The sequence below is a fragment of the Portunus trituberculatus genome, chromosome 42 (genome assembly GCF_017591435.1).
Source record: "Portunus trituberculatus isolate SZX2019 chromosome 42, ASM1759143v1, whole genome shotgun sequence".
NCBI lineage: Eukaryota > Metazoa > Arthropoda > Malacostraca > Decapoda > Portunidae > Portunus > Portunus trituberculatus.
Window position 1 is genome coordinate 14,652 of NC_059296.1, and position 25,349 is coordinate 40,000.

Here is a 25,349-nt window from a genome sequence, read left to right on the forward strand (position 1 = left end):
TCCTAATTGTTACTAAAATCTCTGCCAGTCCAACTCAAAGGGGAGAGAGAGAGAGAGAGAGAGAGAGAGAGAGAGAGAGAGAGAGAGAGAGAGAGAGAGAGAGAGAGAGAGAGAGAGAGAGAGAGAGAGAGAGAGAGAGAGAGAGAGAGAGAGAGAGAGAGAGAGAGAGAGAGAGAGAGAGATTTGTAGTAGTAATATTAGTAGTAATAATATATGTGGTTAGTGTACTACTGCTTCCTTCAGTTCCACACCTACAGACCTAGGTTTATGGCTGCATTAGACGTATTGTAAATATTAAATACAGTAGAGACTCAACACTTGAATGTCTGAATACTCAAACTTTTCAATACTTGAACGCAAAAGTTTGATATAATACTAAAAAAAATACCTGATAGTCGAATGTCTACACACATGGTTTTAAACAAAGGCTCCCTGGTGTCCCCCTTCCCACTCTGCAAGTCGTGACTCGTGCTGCCGCGGTCATCAGAATAACATTCTCTTGCGTTCTATCTGTAGTTCTTCATTTATAAACTTACATTAACACCAAAAGCTTATAAGTGGTAAAAATATCTGGTAATCAAACATTTGGTTGTATACAAAGCTCTGTCATCTACCTTCTCGCAGCTGCCACTGTACCATTCTGATACTGTATTACTGGTAATATCGGTATACTGGATGCTGGTGCACATCCCTAGTCCTGCCACAGTCTTGAGAAAAACAACATTCTTCTGTGTTCTGTCAGTAGTTTTTCATTTAGAAACTTATAATGGTACCAAAGAGGCTTATTAGTGGTGAAAATAAGGAAATCTTGTGAGAGTGCAAGTGTTAGTGAGCCACAGCACTCCATTAGTGGATTCACAGGAAGCACACAAGAAGAAAAGTTACAAGACGTTTTCATAAATGATGACTCATCCTCCAGCGACCTCCCTCCTCCTCCCCACCCTACTCCCCTCATCATCTAAGATATCCATCACCAGCCTTCACTTACAGTATGTACAAAAAACAATGAAATTTTTATAAACTTGAGGTTTTGCTAAGATTAATGCGAATTACCTGAATTATAGGTATCAATACTCAAATTTTTTAATACTCAGACAGCCATTTAGAATGAATTAAGTTCGAGTATTGAGTCTCCACCGTACTTTTCACCAAGAAAAGTGCATCATCCGATGCACTGGCAAAAAAAAGTATTTATGAGTAATAACTTATACTGAAAATCGTATTACATTGCGTGGTAGGAACACAACTTCAACGTAAATAGAGGATCCCTGTACTGACAAAAAATGCAACATATATCTTACTCCTGGTAGCAGGATTGACATCTGTGGATGCTTGATAGGAGGTAAGAAGAGATGGTGCAGTTTCCTGGGGGCTTGAAGATGATGTTTGTTCCTGGAACACCCCTTGCCATACTCGCACACTTCCATCATCACATCCTGTAGCAACACAGGTGTGTGATGTACCAGGGTTCAGCACAGCTAAGGAGGAGATGCAGCTGGAGCCTCCATTGTTATTGGTCCAGTGAGTAACTCGGTGGCTGCGTTCCACATCCCACACCCTGTCACACCAACAAGTCATCAGTTCACAATTCAAGTTGTATGAAAAAAATCTTAAATGTAAAGCATATTTTACGATTCATTACAACCCTTATATCATAGGAATGGATTTCAAAGATTCTTTGTATCTCTTTTTTGTAACTAAAACTAATTAAGTCACTGTGTGTTTGTGTTGTAAGTATGTGTGTGTATACAACATGTGTATGTGTGTGCACCCCATGTAGTACCTATTTATGGAATACATTATACAGACCATATCAACTGTTAGAAGTAAAAGGCATGTAAAATAATAATAATAATAATAATAATAATAATAATAATAATAATAATAATAATAATAATAATAATAATAAAATAATAATAATATGTAGTAATAATAATAATAATAATAATAATAATAATAATAATAATAATAATAATAATAATAATATGTGTAATAATAATAATAATAATAATAATAATAATAATAATAATAATAATAATAATAAGAAGAAGAAGAAGAAGAAGAAGAAGAAGAAGAAGATGATGAAGAAAGAAAAGAAGAAGAAAAAGAAAAGTAGAAGAAGAAGAAGAAGAAGAAGAAGAAGAAGAAGAAGAAGAAGAAGAAGAAGAAGAAGAAAACTCCTTGCATAATTTGGAGTTTTGGATAACCAAATTAGTTGCACTTATGCAAGGGTTACTGTAATACATAACCACTTAATCTCTTCACTTATGCTTATTTGTTTTTATCTCACCAGTTTGCCTGTCCTGAAATAATAATATTACTTCACTACCTGCATCTTTAATTAATTTGAATACTATAACCAAAGTTTCTTTCCTATTTCTCTACCACACCTCTGTACATTAAGGCACTAGAGAGTTACTTCAATCTACTAATCATCAGAAACCTTGTAGAATAATGTCCAGAATCACTAATCAAACAAGCAAGGTGAATCTATTAAATCTAACAACAAAAATACCCCACTCACGTCACATTGGTTTTGTCTGCCACAGTAAGAAGAGGTTCAATGGGGTGGAAAAGGAGTACAGCTGGAGGTCCTGGATTTCGATGCACAAACACCTGATCATCAAGTTTGTTAGTGCCAACACTTCGTCGCTCCTCACATTCTCCTAACAATCGTGAATTGGAGGATCTGCTGAATAAAATATACAGGTTTCTATTAACCAAGCTTTTCAATGCATAAAGCTGTCATTCATCAGCATATATTGGGAGTATGAATTCCTGTAGCACGGCATTACATATAAACATAAATTAGAAAACAAATAAATAATAATGATAGCAAGACAGCTCAGATGCTAATCATGCCTAGGTGATAGAATTGTATTCAGAGGAAAATACATGTTAAATATATTCACATGCTATTTGGATTAGGAAAAATTTGAGTCTGGACTTGTGTTTGTTCAGAGGTATATATCATTTTCTTTCTATAACAGCGAGTAGCCAGGGCCGGAAGAACAAAACTACTGCCATCAGAGTGTATACTATTTGTCTTCTTTCTACTGACCTGCAGGAAAAGGAATGGAGTGGAGAAGAAGCAGAGTTCAGCTCAGAAGACTTTTGTCTAGGGAGGATAAAGGATGTGGCACTCCACTCCACAAATTCTGTTGTAACCAGTGGTTTTAAGAAAGTGCTTTCTCCATCTTCATTCTGCAATACAGGTTACAGAAAACAATGTATGTTAGCTGAAATAGAGCTTTGTGTCCCTGTCTATGAAGTGAGTGTTTATGCTTTGATACCCTTGACCAGTGAGCACACACGTGTGCACGCACACAATCACACAAATGAAAAACTAAATAAAAGGGAGGCAATAGAAAAAGTAAATGATGGGGAAGAAGTATATGAGGATGCTAGAGATATAGCTGAAATATTGAACAACAACTTTTGCAAAGTGTTTAAAAAGGAGGAGCATTTTACAGGAGGAAGGCCTACGGAAATAAAGCAAATGCAGGACATCATGGTTACTAAAGAAGATATAAGGAAAATTATAAGTAACTTGGATATTAATAACTCAATGGGGCCTGATGGCATATCTGGGAGGTTGCTAAAAGAATGTAAGGATCAATTGTTGAACCCCATATTTGATATTGTGGAAACCTCCATATGAACAGGATTAGTCCCAAAAGAGTGGAAAAGAGCTGACATTGTGCCTATATATAAGAATGGTAGTAGAATGGAACCGTTAAATTACAGACCAGTATCGTTGACTAGTATATTGTGAAAGGTATGTGAAGAAGTAATTAAAGCTAAGTGGAGTGAGTATCTAGAAAGTGAAAACATTCTGAGTGAAAGACAGTTTGGTTTCAGAAAAGGAAGATCGTGCGTATCCAATCTATTATGTTTTTATTCAAGAGTGACTGACATACTACAACATAGAGAGGGATGAGTGGATGCTATTTACCTGGACTTGAGAAAGGCCTTTGATAAAGTGCCACACAATAGACTGATGTGGAAACTAAAGAAGATTGGAGGAGTAAGTGATAAATTAGCAAAATGGATGGAAAATTACTTAGTGGGAAGAGAAATGCGAACAATCATGGTCCCATCATGTTTTTGATTTATGTTAATGATATGCCAGTAGGAATTGACAGTTACGTGAATATGTTCACGGATGATACTAAAATTATGAGGAGAGTAAAGAAAGTGGAAGATTGTAACAAGTTGCAGGAAGATCTTGATAAAATATATGAGTGGAGTAAAGATTGGCAGATGGAATTTAATATAAACAAGAGCCATGTTATGAAAATGGGAAGAAGAAGATACAGACCAAACAGGGATTACAGGCTGGGTGATGAGAAAATTGAAGAGACCAATGAGGAGAAAGACCTAGGAGTAACCGTGCAAAACACTTTGTCACCGGAGAAACACATTAACAAGATATTTGGAAAACATATAACATGCTTCAAAATATTGGCCTTGCATTCCACTACCTAGATGAAGGAATGATGAAGAAGATATTATGCACTTTAATAAGACCCCAGTTAGAATATGCAGCTTGTCTGGTCACCGCATATGAAGAAAATGTGAAGAAGGTGGAAAGGGTACAGAGGCTGGCAACAAGGATGGTACCAGGACTCAGGAGTTAGACTATGAGGAAAGACTGAGGAAACTGGGGCTGACCACATTAGAAGAGAGAAGAACAAGGGGAGACATGATAACTATGTATAAATTGGTGAACAAGATTGACATATTGGACAGAGAGTTGATAAAGGTGACCACAAGTAATCATCTCCGAGGACATGGAAAAAAAAACTAATAAAAGACATCTGTCTAAATGACGTGAGAAAGTACAGTTTCCCGCATCGTAGTATTGATAAGTGGAATAAACTGAGCAGTGATGTCGTTGACGTGCTGTGTGTCAATCAGATGAAAGAGAGATATGATTGGAGTGGCCAAGGAGGCAGGACACAGAGAGCTTAGCTCGGGCCCTGTAATACACAAATAGGTAAATACACACACACACACACACTCACACACCCGCTGCCGACATCACGCAGAGAGGATGTTTTGAAGGGCTCACAGGGAACAAGCTACAACAGACATTGGAGCCTGACCTAGATATATATATACAGGGGGATAAGGGGCCATAGGGTTCTCTTGTCTCCATAATAAATAAGTTTTTGGATCATACAGACGGAAATAAAATAGATAGAGGAACAGAACTGCGTGGTGCGACCAGACAGAAGACGCAATCAAAAGAAACACCACCAAGTGAAAATCCGCGATTTATTGAAACGCCTGAAGGACTAAGAAGATTGACTGTGGACAATATGGATAAAGAATTTTCTGGATTTAGAGACAAAAGAGGAAATATGAGGAGGTTGATCAACGTAGAAAGAGAGTTAAGGTATTTGAAGGAAGTGATGTTGAGTTTAATGGACAAGCAGGATAGACTGACAATGGAAAACACAAAGCTGGGATTGAGATTAGACGAATGTGAGAAGGTCAATGTAATCAATCAGGGATTAAAGGAGAAGATACAGGAGATAAAGAAACAAAATTATATACTAAAAGTTACATGTCAAGACTACAAAAACTCCTGAAGAAGCTTCCAGGAAAAAGTATAGCATGGGATTGAGGAAAAGGTGGAAGATAGATTGGGTGAAAACAAGCTGAAGGAATTACAAAATGCATGGAAACAAGAACAAGAAGAGGAAAAAGTTAAATTTTCAGAGGTAGTAAAGAGACAAATTCAGGAAAAAACAAGACACTGTAATACAAGTAATTAAGGAGAAAGAAGATCTAGTGTGTGATGCAGTGGAAAAGAGGAAATGTTTCGTGATTTTTGGGATGGAGGAAAAAAATCCAAATATGTTCATGAGAGAACGTGGAGAGAGAATTGGCCAAAACTATTAACAAAAAGGTCCAGGACAGTACACAGGAGCTGGACCAGGAGGTGGAGGAAGTGATCAGGTTGGGAAGGTTTAGTGAGAGTGGTAGGAGACCAATGAATGTGAGAATGAGATCACAAGTGGCAGTAGAGGAAATTATGACAAGGAAAGGGAAGCTGGGCGATGATACTGAACATAAAGATATTTAGATAAAAAGAGATATGAACCTAGAGAAGAGGGAAAAAGAGAAAGTGCTAAGAAATTAAGCTAAGGAAAAAACGAGAAAAGGATGGGAATCGAGAAAAGGACTTTCTACTAGAAGGTTCTGGATATGAAACTAAAGAAGTGGTATCTACAGAACAAAGAAGAAGTTGTGGAGAAGGCAAGAAATTAAGAGTGACTTATACTAATATAGTTGGGTTGTTATCCAGCGTGTTGAAGGTTAAGGATTATTTGAAAAAGAAAAACCCAGATGTAATGTGCATTGTTGAAATAAAACTAAGAGCGGAGATCCATGTTAATTTTAAGGAAGAAGGATATACAGGTAATAGCTGGAGAAGAGACAGAAAGGGTAAAGGGGGAGGAGGAGTGCTTACAATGGTTCGTGATAATATATGTGTGGAGGATGTGAAAAATAGTGAGTACAAGGTGGAAGTATTGGGAGTAACAATCAAAACAAAGGAATTGGGAAAAAAGGACAATCATAATTACATATATGCCACCTAAGACAAAAATACATGTAGAACTGAGGAGCATAAAGATATGCAAAAAGAGGTGAATAAGTGCTTATATAATATGTTAAGAAGAGATGGAAGAATACTTTTAGTTGGAAACTTTAACTGTTAAAAATAAACTGGAGAGCGATGGAAGTAATGGACAATGCTGTACAGTGGAGCAAAGTGTTACAGTTGACTATGGTAAATACAATGGACCAGTGGGTGGAGGAGTCAACAAGGTACAGGGGGTTACTTGACCTAGTATTCACAAAGAAACCAGAGCCCTCTCAAACCATACAATACCTTAGTCAAATGGGAAGAAGTGATAATGTGACATTAGAGATGTAAATACAGGAGGATGGGATAAATTACAGAGGACAAAAAGAAAACAGATTTTGAAACATTAAAGAATTTTTTTGCTGACACTGAAAGAAGAAACATTAAGTACGAAAGCACAATACAAGGAAAATATGAAATATTCTTGCAGAAATATAATGAAGGAGTAAGGAAATATGTACCTTTTCATAAGGTTAAGAAAAAAATTCACGCTTGGTAAAATGCTAGATGCACAGACGCGATACAGGCAAAAGATAAAGCTTGAAAGAAACTCATAAAGCAGAGAAATGACAATAATAGACAGCAGTATAAGGATGCAAGAAATGAATATATTAGAGTAAGGAGAAAGGAAGAAACTTTGATAAAGATGTGGTGAGTAAAAGCAAAGATGAACCCAAGCTTTTCTACAAATTCATAAATGGCAAAATGAAAAACAAAGAAACAATTGAAAAAAATAATTAAAGGAGGGAGGATATACTAATCAGAGAAGGAAATATGTGAAATAATGAATGAGAGCTTCAAAACAGTGTTCACTGCAGAAGATTTTACAGAACCAAATGGGACATTGCATTGCCAAGGATTACAGAAAATCACAGTGCACAAGAAGATATTAGATTATTGGATAATTTAAATGTCAGAAAAGCAATGGTGCCATATGATGTTTCAGGCTTGGTGCTAAAAGAATGTAAAAAGCAACTACTGGATCTAATTTGGGATATAATTACAAGTTCACTAAATGAAGGGAAAGTTCCACTAGGATGGAAAAGAGCCAACATAATAACAATATTTCAAGGGGGAAAGGCCACTGAGCCGTTAAATAACAGACCAGTGTCACGAGCATTATAGTAAAGTTGTGTGAAATATTTATCAATGAAAAATGGGTTGAACATCTGGATGAACAAGTCATAACAAACAGACGATTTGGGTTTAGGACAGGATGGTCATGTGTGTCGAATTTATTAAGCTTCTACTTGAGGGTAATAGAAGGACTGGATAACAGAGATGGATGGGTGGACACAGTATACCTGGACATAAAAAAGGCTTTTGATAAAGTCCCTCATGGAAAATTATTTTGGAAATTAGAGAACATAGGAGGACTGCAAGGAACTTTGTTAGAGTGGACAAGGGATTACTTGAAGGACAGGGAGATGAGAACCATGATTAGAGATACATACTCATCTTGGGGTAAAATAACAAGTGGAGTGCCACAAGGGTCAGTGTTAGCTCCCATTATACTAGAAGAAGAGGGCATGCAAAGAAGATTAGGAAGAAGCAGTGTGTGAAAGATATTTGAAAAAGTTTTCCACATAGAATGGTGGAAAAGTGGAATGTATTGAGTGATGAAGTTGTTACAGCACATAATGAGCTTAGCTTTAAAGAAAATAAGATATGTGGAGATATGGAGAAAGGACACTATGAGTCCTGCTCAAACCCTGTACAACATAACTAGGTAAACACACACACACACACACACACACACACACACACAGTCAGGTTGGGAGGACACTGGGGTAGCAGCTTCTTGACTTTCCTCAATATCATAAACCTACCAAACTATTTTATTTTTATGTTCTCTTATCAGTCTCTTAATTTTTTCTATCTAAAAAATAGTGCTCTTATCTTTTACTTATTTAAATTTTCTCTCACCACAACTTTCTGCAACATTTTCCAATATGAGTATGCTCTTCTCTTGTACAGCTTATTTGATAGTGTCCCTCCACCATGCACTTCCCTTATTTCTAGCTTCAAGTTATCTGCATATATCCAATAGTTTCTGCTGTTAATATTGTCTTAGTTTCTTTTAATCATTCATATACCTTCTTCTCATATTTTCCTCTCTATACTTCTCTTGTCCAATCTTTCGCTAACCACTATTGCACTTAATTTATCTGCACTATCATTTTCTACCATGCTCCCATCTATCTCTCATTTTCATCTTGACCTTGTTTGAAATATTGTTTGAAATGGAATAAATCTTTAATATCCTTTAAAAATCCAAAGGGTAAATAAAAAAGATGAACAAGTAATGATATGAGTAGAATTAACAAAAGTAGGCAATAATGTTTTCTGATATATAGAGATCTAAAACCAGCAATTTTTTTTTCTGAGTGTGAAAAAATACTAAACTTACATGATTGTGGTGGTTCCTAGAGCGTGTGCGTGGGGGTACAGGATCCAGGTGGTGATGTGATGGTGGTGATTCCCCTCTGAAATTCAGGCATACAGTGGGCTATCATACTCCCCTCATCACAATCATCAGTAGTAGTAAAAAAAAAAAAAAAAAAGAAAAAAAAAAAAAAAAAGTTAAAAGATTTTCCTACAACTTTACAGACAATTCAATATGTATTTGAAACAAAAATATTGTTATAAAAAATATGTACCAGTACAAAAAGGGAGTTTCTTAGGTATCTTCATTCTATCTCTAAAAGCAAAATGCTGCATTTATAGGCACTCTAAAAGGCCTTTATAACTGTATCTAAGTGTTCTCTTTTAAGTAAAGAACATATTCTAATAATAAGAAAAAATATTTTAAATTAATTTTTTATCAGATTTTTAATGCAGGTCCTGTATGAAAACTAGAACATTTTACGATAAAAGATTTCTCTTCAAGTTTAAGGACATTTTAGTTAGTATTCTGAGAAAAAGAATATTGACATAAAAGGCATGTATCAGTTGAAAAAGTTAGATTTTTAAGAAATCATAATTCTATTTAAAAGTAAATTTTCTTACTATGCTGCAGTCCTAAGAACTTCACGATACTTGTAACCGCCTCATATAATGTGGTTTTTACGCCAAACAGGAAATGATAAAGCTACTGTAGAGTCACTGGATAATTTTTTCCCCATTATTATTATTATTATCATTATTATCATTATTACTATTATTATTTATTTATTTTTTTAATGTCCTGTCCTATAGCGCCTGTATGTAACTTGAAGAGTATGGGAAGCACTGTTAAGTTTCCATGCATTAGTAGCGCAGGCAATTTTATTTATAGTGCTACCCATATTAGGTCCCAAGTGCATCTTTGGTGAAACCACCTAGAACATGGACATCATGGTGACATGTAGGTAACTTTAAACCACTCGACAAATGGGAGAGTTCTTAAGGCTGTACATGGTGGGATTCGAACCTATGTGTGGACGTCTGCCTGGTCTCACGCTCACCACCTTATCCACTACGCCACTGCCTTCCGCCTGATTTGTCCATATCACCAATACTTTTAGTTTCAAACTGCTGATAATTGTTAATTTTTGTTTTTTGGAACATAGGCATGTTAAAGTTTTAAGGTTTTAAGATCAAATGTAATTATTTTCCTTAAAACAATACCTTTCATTAGTGAAGAGGCAGGATAAACATTGAATTTGAATTTTTCTAAGTTATCTAATATAGATACAAAAAAAAACTAGAATTTGGTTTTCATATTTAACTTGTGAGGAAGGTGGCACAAGAACAAGGAGGTGACAAAGGATACTTACACAATGAACATTGGTTTGTTGACGGGAGTCCCAGGAGCTGATTCAACCCGCTGTTCTGATGGTTCCCTCCCAAAATTCTTAAGCTGCAATTGGATTTCATGTTTGTTTTTTTTCAGTCTGTCTGTCTCTAATTTTAATATTTGCTTTTACTGACTATTTTATTCTATTAAAACTCAAGACAACTTATTTTTCTCACTTTCATCACGAAAATAGAATATTCCAAATTTAATAATATATTAAAACACTTTTATGACATACCAATTTTTCAAATCAAAATGAATTTCACAAGAGCAACAAGACATGCAAAGTTTTAGCTTCATCAGTTCTCATATCTCAATATTGCCTCATAATTTATGCATAAAGAGAACAGAAAAAATACCAAGTGAATGAAATATGAAACATAAGAGCAGGATATCATGGCTTTGTAATGCATTTAAATACTTGACACAGTAAGGCACAAATGCTATCAAGTACAGTAAGTAGATGCACCCTAAGATCATTTACCTTAGAGCGAACATACTGTATCACGGTGTTCGCCAGACTGGCCACAGCAGGGAAGGGATCATGTTGCAGAGTGATCAATGCATTCCACAACTTCAAATACATTCCACTGTAGGACAAGCTGCTAACTCCTCCACCTAGTATCCCCCCCGACCCTAAAGGGCAGTAAAATAATGATAATAATGAAATAGAATAGAAATAATAAAAAATGATAAAACAAAATAAAATCCTTGACAAGAATTCTCTTTGAACAGTTTGTCTTTCACTCTGATCTAGAGAAAGTCAAGAATAGAACAAAGAAAATTATTTCTGCTACTAATCAGGAAGTAGATACCAATCTGCACCAAGTTATTTAACTTGTTGATCACTTATATCTCACTTTTCGTGTGGTTCCTTTGACATTGTAACAGAGAGAGAGAGAGAGAGAGAGAGAGAGAGAGAGAGAGAGAGAGAGAGAGAGAGAGAGAGAGAGAGAGAGAGAGAGAGAGAGAGAGAGAAAAAAAAACTCACCAATGGAGGAGATGGAGTGTGTGGAGGCTGCTCGCTTCACTCCCATGGGAGATGCGTATATGTTGTCAGAGAATGAAGAATCTGGACTTGACCCTAAACCCTAGTTATGAAAGAAAATCAGTTGATAATACCACTGGAAATACGGAAACTTTTGTGCTCAGCTTAGAAAAGTGTCACAAATAATGTGTTTGATAAGACGTGTAGAGATAAATATATGAAATGTAAAAAAATTATGTAGTCAAGAATTAGGAAGGCATGAACACACACACACACACGAGAGACACGGTTAGGAGCGGACGCACTGGCGCAGTTCCGACGATCAGCTGATCTTCACTACACCTGTTGTATAGTATTTACAGTGGCCTGGGCAGGTAGTGTGGACTCATTTTTTTTATTCTCCATGAAATCAATTAGTAAGGAATAATGAGTGAAAAAGATATCCCATCCAAATGCAGACATGAGAATAGAGAAGAGGCTGATGATGACTATGTCGGTGAGGGAGAACGCGTATTCGAAGGGTTCGATACGATGACAACTTCACTACTTAAGAGAGCGTCAAATATTGAATGTAAATTAGATAAACTGATAAAGGAGAAGATGGAAATGAAAGAGAATAAAGAACAGGAAATGGAGTTTATAAGACTGAGAGAAAGGATAAGAAAAGTGGAAGAAAATGAAGCTAGACTAAGAGCGGAAAACGAAGAACTAAAAAAGGAAGTAGCTAACTACAAGAAGCAGATGGAAGAAGGACTCGGTAAAGCCGAGAAAGAAAAGGAGAAGCTGAAAGATCTAGTAAACAAGGAAGAGGAAAGAGTACAGAACGTGATTAAAAAAGAAGTACAAGCATGGAGAGTCCAAGATAAGAAAGATAAGGCTGATTTTCAGGTGGTGATTCAAGAACAACTTAAAGAAAAAGAAGAAAATATGACAAACAAAATGATAGGAGTCCTCAAGACAAAAGAAAATCTAGTTAGAGAAATTGCAGAAAAAAAGAAGAGTGTAGTCGTGTTTGGAATAAAAGAAAAAAATATAAAATATAGACCAAAAGAGAAAAGAAGAAATGAAATCAGTCAAAGACCTACTGAAGAATCTTAATGACGAAGATAGGCAGAACTTGGAAGAGGAAGTAGAAGAAATAAACAGAATGGGACCATATCAAGAAGGAAAAACGAGACCAATTAAAATACTACTAAAATCACAAGCAGCAACAGAAGAAATATTATATAGAACAACAAAACTTAGAGAAACAGAAGGCTGTAAGGATATCTATATAAAGAAAAATAGAAATGAGGAAGAAAGGAAGAGATACAATGAACTGGCAGCAGCAGTAAGGAAAAGAATAATGAAAGGTCAGAAGAGGAGAAGAAGGCATTTTTTTGGAGAATTCTAGGAGACAGGATAAGGAAATGGTATATAAACGAGAAGGAAGAGAAAAAAGTGGAACAAGTTTAACTAAAAATGATAAAGGCAAAAGACTAAAAATGATGTATACGAACACAGACGGGTTTTATCAAGTAAATTAGAATTAAGAGATTACATAAGGAAAGAAAATCCAGATATTGTATGCCTGGCTGAAACAAAACTAAATGAGGCAATCATAATAGATTTGGATAATAGGTATAATGTATGGAGAAGAGACAGAGTGGGAAAAGGAGGAGGAGGAGTCATGATAATGTTAAGGAAGGAGATAGTGATAAACCAAGTGGAATGTGGGGAAGGAAAAGCAGAAGTATTGTATATTAAGATGCATATTAATAAAAAAGAGTTAACAATCATTGTAACATATGTGCCACCAAAACAAATTCATGGACCAATTAAGAATATAAAGACATGATAGATGACACAATAAGGAGTCTAATGAGAATCGTTAAAGAAAGGAGAAAAGTGATATTAGTAGATTTCAACTGTAAAGAAGTGGACTGGGAAAATTATGAAAGTGGTATGGGGGAAGAAGCCTGGGGAGAAAGATTCTTGAACCTAATGATAGACAATATGATGGACCAGAGAGTAAAGGAATGCACAAGATTCAGAGGAAACGACGAGCCGGCAAGATTGGACCTAGTTTTTACAAGGGTATACAAATGAATGATGATATAAGATATAAGTGCCCATTGGGAAAGAGTGACCATGCAATATTAGAAATAGATATAGAAGAGGGAAAGGAAGATAGAGACGATTCATACAAAGGAGACCGATTAAATTACAGAAAGGCTGATATTGAGAATCTCAAGAACTATTTTAAAACGTAGACTGGGAGGAGATGGAAAACTCAGAGACAATGCAAGACAAATATAACTTATTTTTGGAAATATACAAAACAGGAGTCAGGAATATGTCCCAAAATATAGACCAAAAGAAGAAGGAAAGAAAGATTGGTTTAATGCAAGGTGTGCTAGGGCAAAGGAGAAAAGAGATGGAGCATGGAAAAGGTGGAGGAGAAATAGAATCCAACAAACAAGGAAAACTTCAAGGCAGCGAGAAATGAATATGTTAAGGTGAGGAAGGAAGAGGAAAAGAACTTGAAAAGATATTGTCGAAAAATGTAAGGAGCAACCAAAATTGTTCTATAGATTCATAAATGGAAAAATTAGGCAAAAGAAACAATAGAAAGGTTAAAAGGAGAGAACGGGATGGTGGAAGACCCAAAAGTATGGCAGAACTATTAAATAAAAATTCCAGGAGGTCTTTACTAAAGAATCCAAATTTGAGAGGCCACAGGGTAATAGAGAGACAATCTATATGAAAGAGATTAAAGTAACCAAGCTTGAAATAAAAGAGTTAATGAAGGAACTGGATGAAGAGAAGGCAATGGGACCGGATGAAGTCTCAGGCAGAATACTGAAAGAATGTAGGGAAGAACTAGCAAGTCCTATATACAACATCATAAAATGCTCAATAGAAAATGGAACAGTGCCAGTAGAATGGAAAAGAGCTGAGGTGGTTCCCATATATAAGAGCGGAAGGAAAGAAGAACCTTTAAATTACAGACCGGTATCACTAACTAGTGTAATATGCAAGATGTGTGAAAGAATAATAAAGAAACAATGGATCGAGTTCCTTGAAGACAACAAATTAATATCAAATAGCCAATTTGGTTTTAGAAAAGGACGGTCTTGTGTAACTAATTTATTGAGTTTCTATTCTAGAATAGTTGATAGAGTACAAGAGAGAGAGGATGGGTTGACTGCATCTATTTGGATTTAAAAAAGGCGTTTGACAAAGTGCCACACGCAAGATTACTGTGGAAGTTAGAGGAGAAGGGTGGCTTAAAAGGAAGCACATTGAGATGGATAGAAAATTATTTGAGGGGGAGAGAAATAAGGACGGTAGTTAAAGATATGAAGTCCAAGTGGAGAGCAGTAGAAAGCGGAGTGCCACAGGGTCAGTATTGGCACCAATACTTTTCCTCATTTATATTAACGACATGCCAGAAGGAGTGAACAGCTACATAAATTTGTTTGCGGATGATACGAAACTGTGCAGAGTTATAAAGCAAAAGGAGGATTGTGAAATACTGCAAGAAGACCTAAATAAGATCTGGGAATGGAGTAAGAAGTGGAAATGGAATTCAATGTGAACAAAAGCCATGTCATGGAAATGGGAAAGAGTGAAAGACGACCTGTGGGAATCTATAAGATGGGAGATGGAGTAGAACTGGAGAAAGTCAAAAGGAAAAGGACTTAGGAGTGACGATGGAAGAAAACAATCAACCAGTAAGCCATATTGATAGAATTTTTAGAGAAACATATAATTTGCTAGGAATATTGGAGTAGCATTTCACTACATGGACAAAGAAATGATGAAGAAATTGATAAATACTATAATAAGACCCAGATTGGAATATGCAGGAGTAGTGTGGACCCCTCATAAAAAGAAACACATAAGAAAATTGGAGAGGCTACAAAAATGGCTACAAGAATGGTCCCAGAACTTGAAGGGATGACATATGAGGAGAGACTAAAGGCTATGGATCTACCAACCTTGGAACAAAGAAGGAGAGAGGAGACCTGATACAAGTCTATAAATTGATCAACGGAATGGACCAAGTGGATAATGAGAAACTGATCCTGAGAGAAGAATATGACACCAAGCACAAGATCGCATAGTAAAAAGCTGAGAAAGGGAAGATGTCTGAGAGATATAAAAATATAGTTTCCCGCAGAGATGTATTGAGACGTGGTACAATTTAGATGAAGAAGTAGTGTCTGCAACGAGTGTGCACACTTTTAAAGTAAGATTGGATAAGTGTAGATATGGAGACGGGGCCACACGAGCATAAAGCCCAGGCCCTGTAAAACTACAACTAGGTAAATACAACTAGGTAAATACACACACACACACACACACACACACACACACACACACACACACACACACCACGTAGCGTAGTGGTTAGCACACTCGACTCACAATCGAGAGGGCCGGGTTTGAGTCCCGTAAGCGGTGAGGCAAATGGGCAAGCCTCTTAATGTGTGACCCCTGTTCACCTAGCAATAAATAGGTACTGGATGTAACTCGAGGGGTTGTGGCCTCACTTTCCCGGTGTGTGGAGTGTGTCATGGTCTCAGTCCTACCCGAAGATTGGTCTATGAGCTCTGAGGTCGCTCCGTAATGGGGAAGACTGACTGGGTGACCAGCAGGCAACCGAGGTGCATTACACACACACACACACTCACACACACACACACACACACACACACACACACACACACACACACACACACGCACACACACACACAGTTATTATTATTATTATTATTATTATTATACAGTTTCTCACAAAGATGTGTTGAGACGTGGAACAGTTTGAGTGAAGAAGTGGTGTCACCAACGAGTGTGCATAATTTTAACCTTTGTGCGATGAGGTAATTATAAATTAATCATTCCCATCTGTGGATAAAATGGTAAACTTAAAAAAATCACAGGAGATAGTTTTACTCATGAAAATACGTTTCTCTTTGAAATTCTGAATACATTGATGTACTTTGCCGCTTGCTACGATCTCTGACAGCAAAGTTATTGCTTATCAAATATTCCTCCTGATAGCCACGATGTAACCCGCCGTGGAGAAACAACCCTTAGTGCGATACCAGCGCGCCAATTCTCTCTCTCTCTCTCTCTCTCTGGGCATATCTTTTGGGTGAAGAAATTGTACTTCCAATGAGAGAGAGAGAGAGAGAGAGAGAGAGAGAGAGAGAGAGAGAGAGAGAGAGAGAGAGATGTGTCAGCTTGTTTTGACTCTAGGCCTTTCCCTACTCTCCTAATCTCTCTCTCTCTCTCTCTCTCTCTCTCTCATTCTTTTTTCTTTCTTTCATTCATTCTTGTCTTCACTTTCACTAAAATCCACATCACTCCCAAATGACACGTATATATCACTATCCATCTCGTTGTTGTGATATCTCCCCTCATGTGGAGGGGACGTTCCACCCGCAGTGTCACGAGGGTTGCCAGATGTCTCCTCCAAGATGGAAAGATGTGAGCCTAGACTGAGATGAAATAGCAAAACTGGCAACTCAGCTCGTGGACAGTGTTGCCTGATACATACACTCGCCCTCCGACTTGAGTAAGAAAACAGGAAGTTTAAAGGAGTGGCACGAAAAATCATGATTACATGAACGATCACCGCAGCACGAAACGTACCAATGCGATCGTTCATGAACGATCACCGCCGCACAAGGGTTAAAGAAAAATTGGATAAGTGTAGATATGGAGACACGGCCACACGAGCATAAAGCCCAGGCCCTGTAAAACTACAACTAGGTAAATACTCACACACACACACACATTTGTGTAATAAAGGCATTTCACACCCTATGGTTGAACTGACTGACCTGGCCAGGTGAGGACAACTGCTTATTGTTTTGCCGTGAAAACTTCCGAGTAAGGCTGTTGGAAGGTGACATGATGATACTGTCCATTGAAGAGGCTGGTGACTGAGGAGAAAGGTCAACTCCAGCCTCTTCCAAAAAGTACTGGTGAGCAACATTCAAGAAGGAGCTCTCATATGTCTGCACAAAGTATTGTAATGCCACAACCAATTCCTGTGGGAAGAAAAACAGTGAGATATTGAACAAAAGATGTATGTAAAGACAGCCATGAACTTTTACACAGTTGCTACTCACCTGCCTGACTAGTGGAGACCCATCATGGGTAACAGTGGTTGCAAGGGTGATGGCAACAGTCTGGTCTATGAGACGTGCATGGTCACTTCTGTCCCGAGACGGTATGCTGCTGATGAAGGTGCCTAAGGAAAATACTGCAGCTCCTCGCACCTGCAACATCAAATTGTCACTTACATCTCTTAATTTTGAGATTTTCCTACCTATTGACATTTACATCTTCTGAAAATATACAGATCAACTTTACAGTACTTTTGATTTTTAATAATTTCTGTAAACTTGATCTTATTTTCTGTGAGAGTAAGTCTCTCTCTCTCTCTCTCTCTCTCTCTCTCATGAATGAATATGAACTTCCTTTGGCTCACCTCAGGAACTGGGTCAGATAACAGGGTAAACAATTTTTCATGAGCATTGTCCCTTGTAGCAGTCCAGCGAGCATCAGGATGGTGATGCCACGTGCGCCCCAAGCATATTGTGGCCCACTGTCGCAGGGGAGGATGGGGATCACTCACTTGTTCAAGACAAAGGGGCATAAGGCAGCCTTGCAAAGCTACCCGCTGTCCTTCTGGATGCTCCCACACTATCACACCCAATACAAATGCAGCCATGGTCCTGTGCTCTGCCTGAGGAAGGGAATTTATAAGTGACCAAATCATTGATAGGAAGTGTCTATGGCAAGATAATGATAAAGTTGAAAGCACAACAGAGCAACTTACTGGCATAGATGAGTCTGATAAAACTTGCAGAAAATACTTGTAGCCATTTTCACGCACCAGGTCCCCCTTACAGCTCTAAGTAAGACAAAAAAAAAAAAAAAAAAAAAAAAAAAAAAAAAAAAGACAATTTTATGAACAGGACCCATTGATAATTAAGTATTAATTACTTTAATAAAGATACGAACATACAGATACTGCAAATATGTGTTTGTCATTAAAGTGATCAACTCAGGAAAATTTTCTGCGTTGTAAAAAGATGAACAGAAATAGTGCCTTTATAAAAATATTAAGCATGCAACTGATGCAAAAATAAGACTTGGACTTAAACATGAATTAAAAGAAGACAAGCAAAGATATTATATACATACAGGATCAACAGCCAAAATCTTTGCCCACAAGAATACCAGCAGAGGCCTCAGCTCTCTGGCAGTGGACTGGAGGAGACGCAACACATAGGGAAAGATGCCCACTGACAACACCAGATTCACCGCCCAGGGTCCCAGAGCCAAGAAGCTGCCAAGAAGTTCCAGAGCCCGAGGGCGATGAACCTGACTTAAAAGAACCTGAAACAAATATCCATATTTTAAATATACATAAATCCATCATTATGAAAAATTTTGGTTTTGGTTTAGATCCTCACTTTCATATGAATAACTTAAGAAACATTTTCTCATTTATTAATTTTTATTTATTCTATTTTTTTCCAGTTTTATAGTTTATGACGACTAGGCTGGTGCCTCTTGATGAGGATTTTGGTTTGGGCACTTGGGAATCATTACCAAGGAAGGACTCTTCCACAATCTTATGAAGCTTTGATAAAAAAAAAACTTTTAATGTCCAAGCTAAAAACATTTACACATTTTTTTTGTTGCTGAATATATCAATGATGGGGTCTAATTTACCTGTAGGACAATTGGAAGTTGCTCAGGGGATTCTCGACACTCATGCCCAAGGTCAAGCCACACTTGGAAGGCGGTCAGCTGCTCCTCAAAAAATGGTGAATGCACATGTGAATAGGGATCCTCTGTACTGAGCACCATGGGCATCTGGTCAAGACACAGCTCCAGTGCCAGATCCCATGCTACCCACATGGGGTGCTGCAAAAGACCATTCAACCATTACTTTGTGTCAAGTCAGGAGTCAAGAATATCTTAGGACTATGAAGACATACTTTATTCTAAGCATATAACCTCACAATGGCTAAACATAACAAATGTAAATCAAGTTGTGTATAAACTAAAATTTTATTCCTTAACTTATACTCACCATACTCTGTCTTTTTAACCTATCAAGGTTGAAAACAGTGCAATAACTGAACAAACACTGCTTCTCTGTGGATGTAAACAAAAGTTGCTTAACTTGTGTAATTGTTGAGCTGAGCTAACTGATAAAATATAAGAATTTCTCAAGGGAGCTTCAGTTTCTCCCAGATTCTGCGGGTGAGTGATGAGCAGGGCTGCCAAAAGAACATAAAGGCCTCACTGAGATTCCTTCTCTGAAGTGAACATAGATACCCCATTTTCTATATTTCTATCCCCACAATGATATATATATATACATTTCATTTGGTAAAACTCTTCTAACAAGTGAATGAACTTGAGGGCTGCTGCACACTGGCTTTCAGACCCAATTAGCCCATAAGCATGGGATGAAATGTAACCTCACAACACAGGCCAAGAGTGCACCTGGTGTGGCATCCAAAAGACCTATAATCATAGTAATGCTAAATCTTGGATGAACAGATCTCTCTACAGAAAATATCTTGTCAGTCATCTACCACTGCCAACTCTCTATGTTACCTGATGTGTTGGGGGCAACTTGGGGGAGGACACTGGAGTACAATCATATGATCTCATGATACGCTGAGCCAATAGAAAGTTGCGAAACAGGCTTGCCACAAGTAAGTCTTGACGGAAAAGTTTCTGGAATAGGTCTGAAACAAAAATTCAAGAACATTTAATACATTATGCATGCATTTTAAAGTTGTGCACTACACAATTACTTATTCACTGCAATCTGATCTAAACAGCTGATAAAAACTCACCACGTGGTAAGGTATTCCAAGCAATAGTATCAGTAATAGCTGTGAAGATCCAGTTGAGCTCACCCAGTAATGTGCGCCGGTCACTAAGTTGGCCTGGAATCCTGCAAAATGATAATTACATGCTATCATAATAAATTCAACCAAATGGAACCATGAATCAATGCTCTTGACAAAATTAAATTTAAGTATAATACTTCTATTGGGTGTGTCTGTTACCTAACACCAAAGGATAACAAGACATGACTAACTAAATACTACAAGGTCAACTGAAAATCATTCATAGTTCATCACAAGTTAGGAAATATGACTTACTTATCTGCATCATCAAGGTTAACTCCCTGTAATAGTTTGCCTTTATTATGCAGGAGGTGCCAACGCACTGCCATGCAGATAGGAGTGGTTAGGCATGCTGAAAACACATCAGCAGGAAGATCAGGATTCATTGGCAGAATTTCTTTTGCTTCACATGCCCCAAGCTGTATGCACTGTTTGAAGGAAGGTGGGGTAGAGCCAGCACCAGTGCCACTACCACCATTATTTCCTTTCTGTTTTAGTGGATCAAAGGGAGAATGAGTTAGTGGATTCATAAACTAATCAAATGTTGCCTAAAAAATAATATTTAACAATACAGTAAATTAATTCTCAATAATGTAGCCTCCTTTAATCAAGTTATATACTTCTAATCTTGTCTCCTGATGGTCAAAAGAATCCTTAAGAAATCTGATAATTCTAATGAAGACTGCAAAGAAAAACAATGGTTTAGAATTCTATGATTTTAAAGTCTTTTGTCAAATTTTCACATGTTCTAACTGAACATGTCAGTTTTCCTATCAGCATTAAAAGACTGAACCCAATGTCTATGGCATGACATGTGGTATGTGCATGTATGGATGTGTCTTCAGTTCAATATGTGGACACCGTTACATCTGGATATTAATAAAAGTTCAGTAACTGAAAGTTTGGAAATTGAAGGGATTGCTATACATACTTATATTATTACATACTTAAAGTACTCACCCTCCATTCTTCCTCATGCTGCTCTGCAAACTGCTCAAATAGATGGATGATAACAGCTGCATTCGAACAATCATAAACATATATGGATGGAGCACCCATCCATGTTTGAAGTTCATAGATGGATAATGGAATATACTGAGTATAACTCTGAAAAGAAGAGAAGATGTATGATACAGTGCTTATACATACACAAGCAAAGAGTAATATTCTAATTGTATAGTGATGGTTTGAGGTACATGATGAAGCTGAAAGCCATTTAATTTACTGCAGACATAAAGGTGTCGCTCGTCATTTTAAGATACCTTCTATGAAAAACGCATGTTTCAAAGGTAACAAAAATATAGTATGTAGGTAACACTGATTCTAACAAACTAGATACCATCACTATTTCACTATGATTCTATAAGAACAACTCAAAATTCATGACTTTCCCTTATAATTCTATGTACTTAATCTGTAAATCTTTCCATTACTAGAAACATTCATAATTTTTTTTTTTTGAGTGGCTACCAGGTTTACTTACACATTCCCCTAGGTTCTCAAATTACAACCCTTTCAGCAGTATTTCCCCCTTAGGAAATAGCCAGTTATCATAAGAAACCAAGTCTGGAATGAAGTGAACTCAGCCTGAGGAATTCAGTGCTTAGTTAAGAAATCCTATATCAAGTGTAAAAAATAGATGCAAGCCATTGTTATTGTCTTACCTTGTTAAATACCCAAATCTCTCCATTTGTAGTTGGTTTAGGGACACCATGCCCATTGTAGTGGAAGAGGACGCGTTCTTCCTTGGCATTCCTCCTTAAAGACATGCACAGCTTCTTGACTTCTTCTACAGTGGGGTCAAGGGATTGTTTATAGCGTGCACGAGGCTGCCATCGCTCATAGGCTTTCTGTAGGCTGTTGCCAATTGCTTCTATAGCTTTGGATGGTGGCATGGCAAGAGGGTCTGAAAGCAAAATATAGATTAAAAAAAAAAAAAAAAAAAAAAAAACAGTTGGGACAGTAATCATGGGAATGACAGATTATATGTCAAAAGAAAAACTAATTAGAGGTCTCCAGAAATTATAAGAAACATCTCTCTTTTAAGTTTAATTAATCATAGACCATTATTGGTCAAATATAACTACTGCCTTGCTATCCTTCCTTCATCAAATACTGAAATATTTTGTAAGGTATACAATTTGTCCTGTAGCCTGGTGTATGACTAATTGTATTAATAACTGATGATTACTCATAGGCATGAATGTACTCAATGGCTAGTTGATATGGTAAATAAATAAACAAAAATAAACTTACCTATCCATGCCTCTAGGCGAGCACAGGGCTGAGTCTTAACAATGTCTGGTGGATCCACAGGAATGTTGAGACACAGCACTAGTGCCACACTTACTGTCTTCATCTGAGGCAATGAAATAGAAAAAAGAAAAAAAACAATTACTTTACAATACATAGAATATTTTGGGGCAAAAATGGGGGAATCTTGAGCTGGAATTGTGAAAACAGTATCATAATTCATTCAGTAATGAATATTCCTGCACAAAAAACCTGAGACAACACTAAAAAAAAAAAATCACAACTAAATGCAAGCAAGAAAGTACTGCTCCTTAGTGGATGAGAGAAATTTTCTGCCCAAGATGGCAGTAATGGTATATATGTGCGTGCTTTCAGCCACATACGGGAATATATTATAAGACACTCTTTAACTACTTATTTTTCATGTCTTGATCTTAAAAGACAATTTCACTGGCTTAGCACTCCAATTATCCTACAAAAACATGATCATGCAGAATCTTCCCTACTTAAAAGAGTAACATTCCCAATGATATATAAATGACATTTAAAGTTTCTTTCCGTGCTTGTGCCATATATGTTTAGCAAGCTATTTCACACCTTTTCACATGATACTTGCCAACTAATAGTTTACTTTTTATCTAACTTTCTCTTCTTTAAACTCAAAAGCACAGATCGTTTTCCCAGCATCAACCTTATTAGTATATCAGCCTCACACAAGTCTCAGCATGTCATGTGCCCTGACTCTACCCAATAATCTAAGAAGAATATGTCTGACTCCAAGACGTGGTTGTGTTCTGTCCCAAGTCCCACATCGTGCCCGCCCACCCCGCAGAGATGGAGGGCAGGCTGACCTTACCCGTTCCTTGAGTCTCCACGAGTGTGCTGCAGTATTGGGCGCCTTGATGGCCTCCAGGTGACGCGCCTCACTCAACACCTTCACGGGCTCCTCCTCCTCCTCCTCTTCCTTCTCCTTACTAATTCTGTTCACCTCCATCCTTCTTGCTTGAATTGGGGAAACGCAGATTAGCACGTGAGGGTGGCCAGCCTCCACCACACTCTTGTTTACATCGTACATAGCGAGGCCGGGCTTAAAGGGAATTCCAGGATATCCATTCATATGAAAGACTGCTTTTTATTTATTTCAACACATTGTGTGGATAAATATAAAATTTTACTTTCTAAAGATAAGGATATATTTAGTCTTATAAATATCATATTTTACAATATTTTTTTGAAATGTGGAGGGGAAGGGTTGGGAGAGAGGTAAGGTATAGCGTAATGGCGTGATTGCTGCCTACCTAGGTGATGGTTTCACTGATCTTAAATTGCACTTATCTTATTTTGGTATGTTATTTTTATATCAATAGCTGCCCCTGGGACTACCATACCTCTATTGTGACGCAGTTCATAGATACTCGAGCTCACGGTCTAGATAGTACTATCTATGCTGTGTTCGAGCCCTCCACTGCCAAGGAATAAAGGGGGGTTCACACGTGCCAATTTCCGATTGAAATTTTACGTAGGTAGAGTTTCCAACTCATCCCTTCCAATCGGAAAGTGTCACACGTAGCGACTGAAAAGTATCGACTAGTTGGCGCCTTGGCGGGAAGTGAGTGTGCACAAACAGCTACCCGCCAAGATGTCTTCCTCCAGTGACAATGTTGAAGCGTGGTTGCTCTTCTTTTGGTGTACCGGAAGAGTCAACAGAAAAGAAAATGACTGTGGATACGTCCCTGGCTAAGTAGAAGGAATGAAAGGAGTGTCTATCATGCACTAATCTTAAGAAGACTATGCACAATTGCGATCAAATTAAATGCTCACAAGTTTTCACTCTCACCTCCAACAACACCTTGCATTGAGGGAAGCAGTTCTTGGAGAGAGGCAGCTATTTCGTCGAACCACGATTTGCGTTTTTTTTTTTTTTTTTTACCGTATAATTCATTTCTGAAGTCCCAGATATGTTCTTTTTCCCTCACCAACTCTAACTAACATCTTCTTTATACCTGCTGGAGACCACATTTTCAGAGCTTACTCCGTGACGTCACGACGTAAATAAAGTCGCAAATCAACTAACAAGACTAACATGTTGGTCTTGTTTTACAACTGCTTTCTGCACTCTCTAGGCACCAATTTTGAGTCGGAAACTCTACCTACGTGAGATTTCAGACGCAAATTAGCACGTGTGAACCCGCCTTTAGTGAGGCTTCAATTGGTCATGATTGGTAAAATACATTATTTTTCAATAATTTTCTTCATTTAGTGGAAGTCGGAGATAATTATACTTGTCATTATAGATATTGCTCTGTGTTCCATACTCTCCATCCTTTCCAATCCTTCTTTTGATTTATTTTCTATGGTCTAGATTCCATTTTTTTTTCTCTCGCCAATGACTGAATTCCTTACCATATTCAATAACCTGATTCTTAATTCTAATTAATTTGTGTCGTTTAAAATTCTTAAACTTTGTTGAAGTCTTGTTTCCTTCATCTGTAACTTTACACTTTTTTTTTCTCTCTCTGTACGACTGCGACGTACGTACATCATCTCCTGAATTTCATCTGTGAATTCACACAGCAGAAATAGCTGCAAACGTGTGACTGTTCGCGTCAGTCAGACGCTCCGGCGCCTTACATAGCTTGGGTCTACCTAATGGACGTCAGTTGTGTGATGCTACAAATGATGGACAAACAAGGACTCTGCCTCATCAATAGGATAAACACAATGAGAACCTCA

At 37.4% G+C, this 25,349-nt stretch overlaps 1 protein-coding gene across 2 annotated transcripts in view; it reads right to left on the reverse strand.

Annotated features, from left to right (window-relative positions):
• Window positions 1–23,685, reverse strand: part of LOC123517569 (regulatory-associated protein of mTOR-like) — a 36,740-nt gene extending 13,055 nt beyond the window's left edge. The window contains exons 1-20 of one of the 2 annotated variants that reach the window (XM_045277803.1): window positions 23,473–23,685; window positions 22,620–22,722; window positions 22,028–22,269; window positions 21,324–21,470; window positions 20,619–20,851; window positions 20,307–20,407; window positions 20,062–20,195; window positions 19,165–19,359; window positions 18,631–18,825; window positions 18,263–18,337; window positions 17,912–18,169; window positions 17,550–17,699; window positions 17,259–17,468; window positions 11,428–11,527; window positions 10,921–11,072; window positions 10,417–10,499; window positions 9,069–9,144; window positions 3,062–3,204; window positions 2,525–2,689; window positions 1,302–1,558 (exon numbers count right to left, since the gene is read on the reverse strand). In XM_045277803.1, coding sequence (XP_045133738.1) covers window positions 1,302–1,558; window positions 2,525–2,689; window positions 3,062–3,204; window positions 9,069–9,144; window positions 10,417–10,499; window positions 10,921–11,072; window positions 11,428–11,527; window positions 17,259–17,468; window positions 17,550–17,699; window positions 17,912–18,169; window positions 18,263–18,337; window positions 18,631–18,825; window positions 19,165–19,359; window positions 20,062–20,195; window positions 20,307–20,407; window positions 20,619–20,851; window positions 21,324–21,470; window positions 22,028–22,269; window positions 22,620–22,722; window positions 23,473–23,610 — 3,157 coding nt within the window. In that variant the 5' untranslated portion in view covers window positions 23,611–23,685. Of the gene's footprint in view, window positions 1–1,301; window positions 1,559–2,524; window positions 2,693–3,061; window positions 3,205–9,068; window positions 9,145–10,416; window positions 10,500–10,920; window positions 11,073–11,427; window positions 11,528–17,258; window positions 17,469–17,549; window positions 17,700–17,911; window positions 18,170–18,262; window positions 18,338–18,630; window positions 18,826–19,164; window positions 19,360–20,061; window positions 20,196–20,306; window positions 20,408–20,618; window positions 20,852–21,323; window positions 21,471–22,027; window positions 22,270–22,619; window positions 22,723–23,472 lie in introns of both variants that reach the window. The other variant, XM_045277802.1, reaches the window with a different exon arrangement.
• Window positions 23,686–25,349: the final 1,664 nt, after the last annotated feature.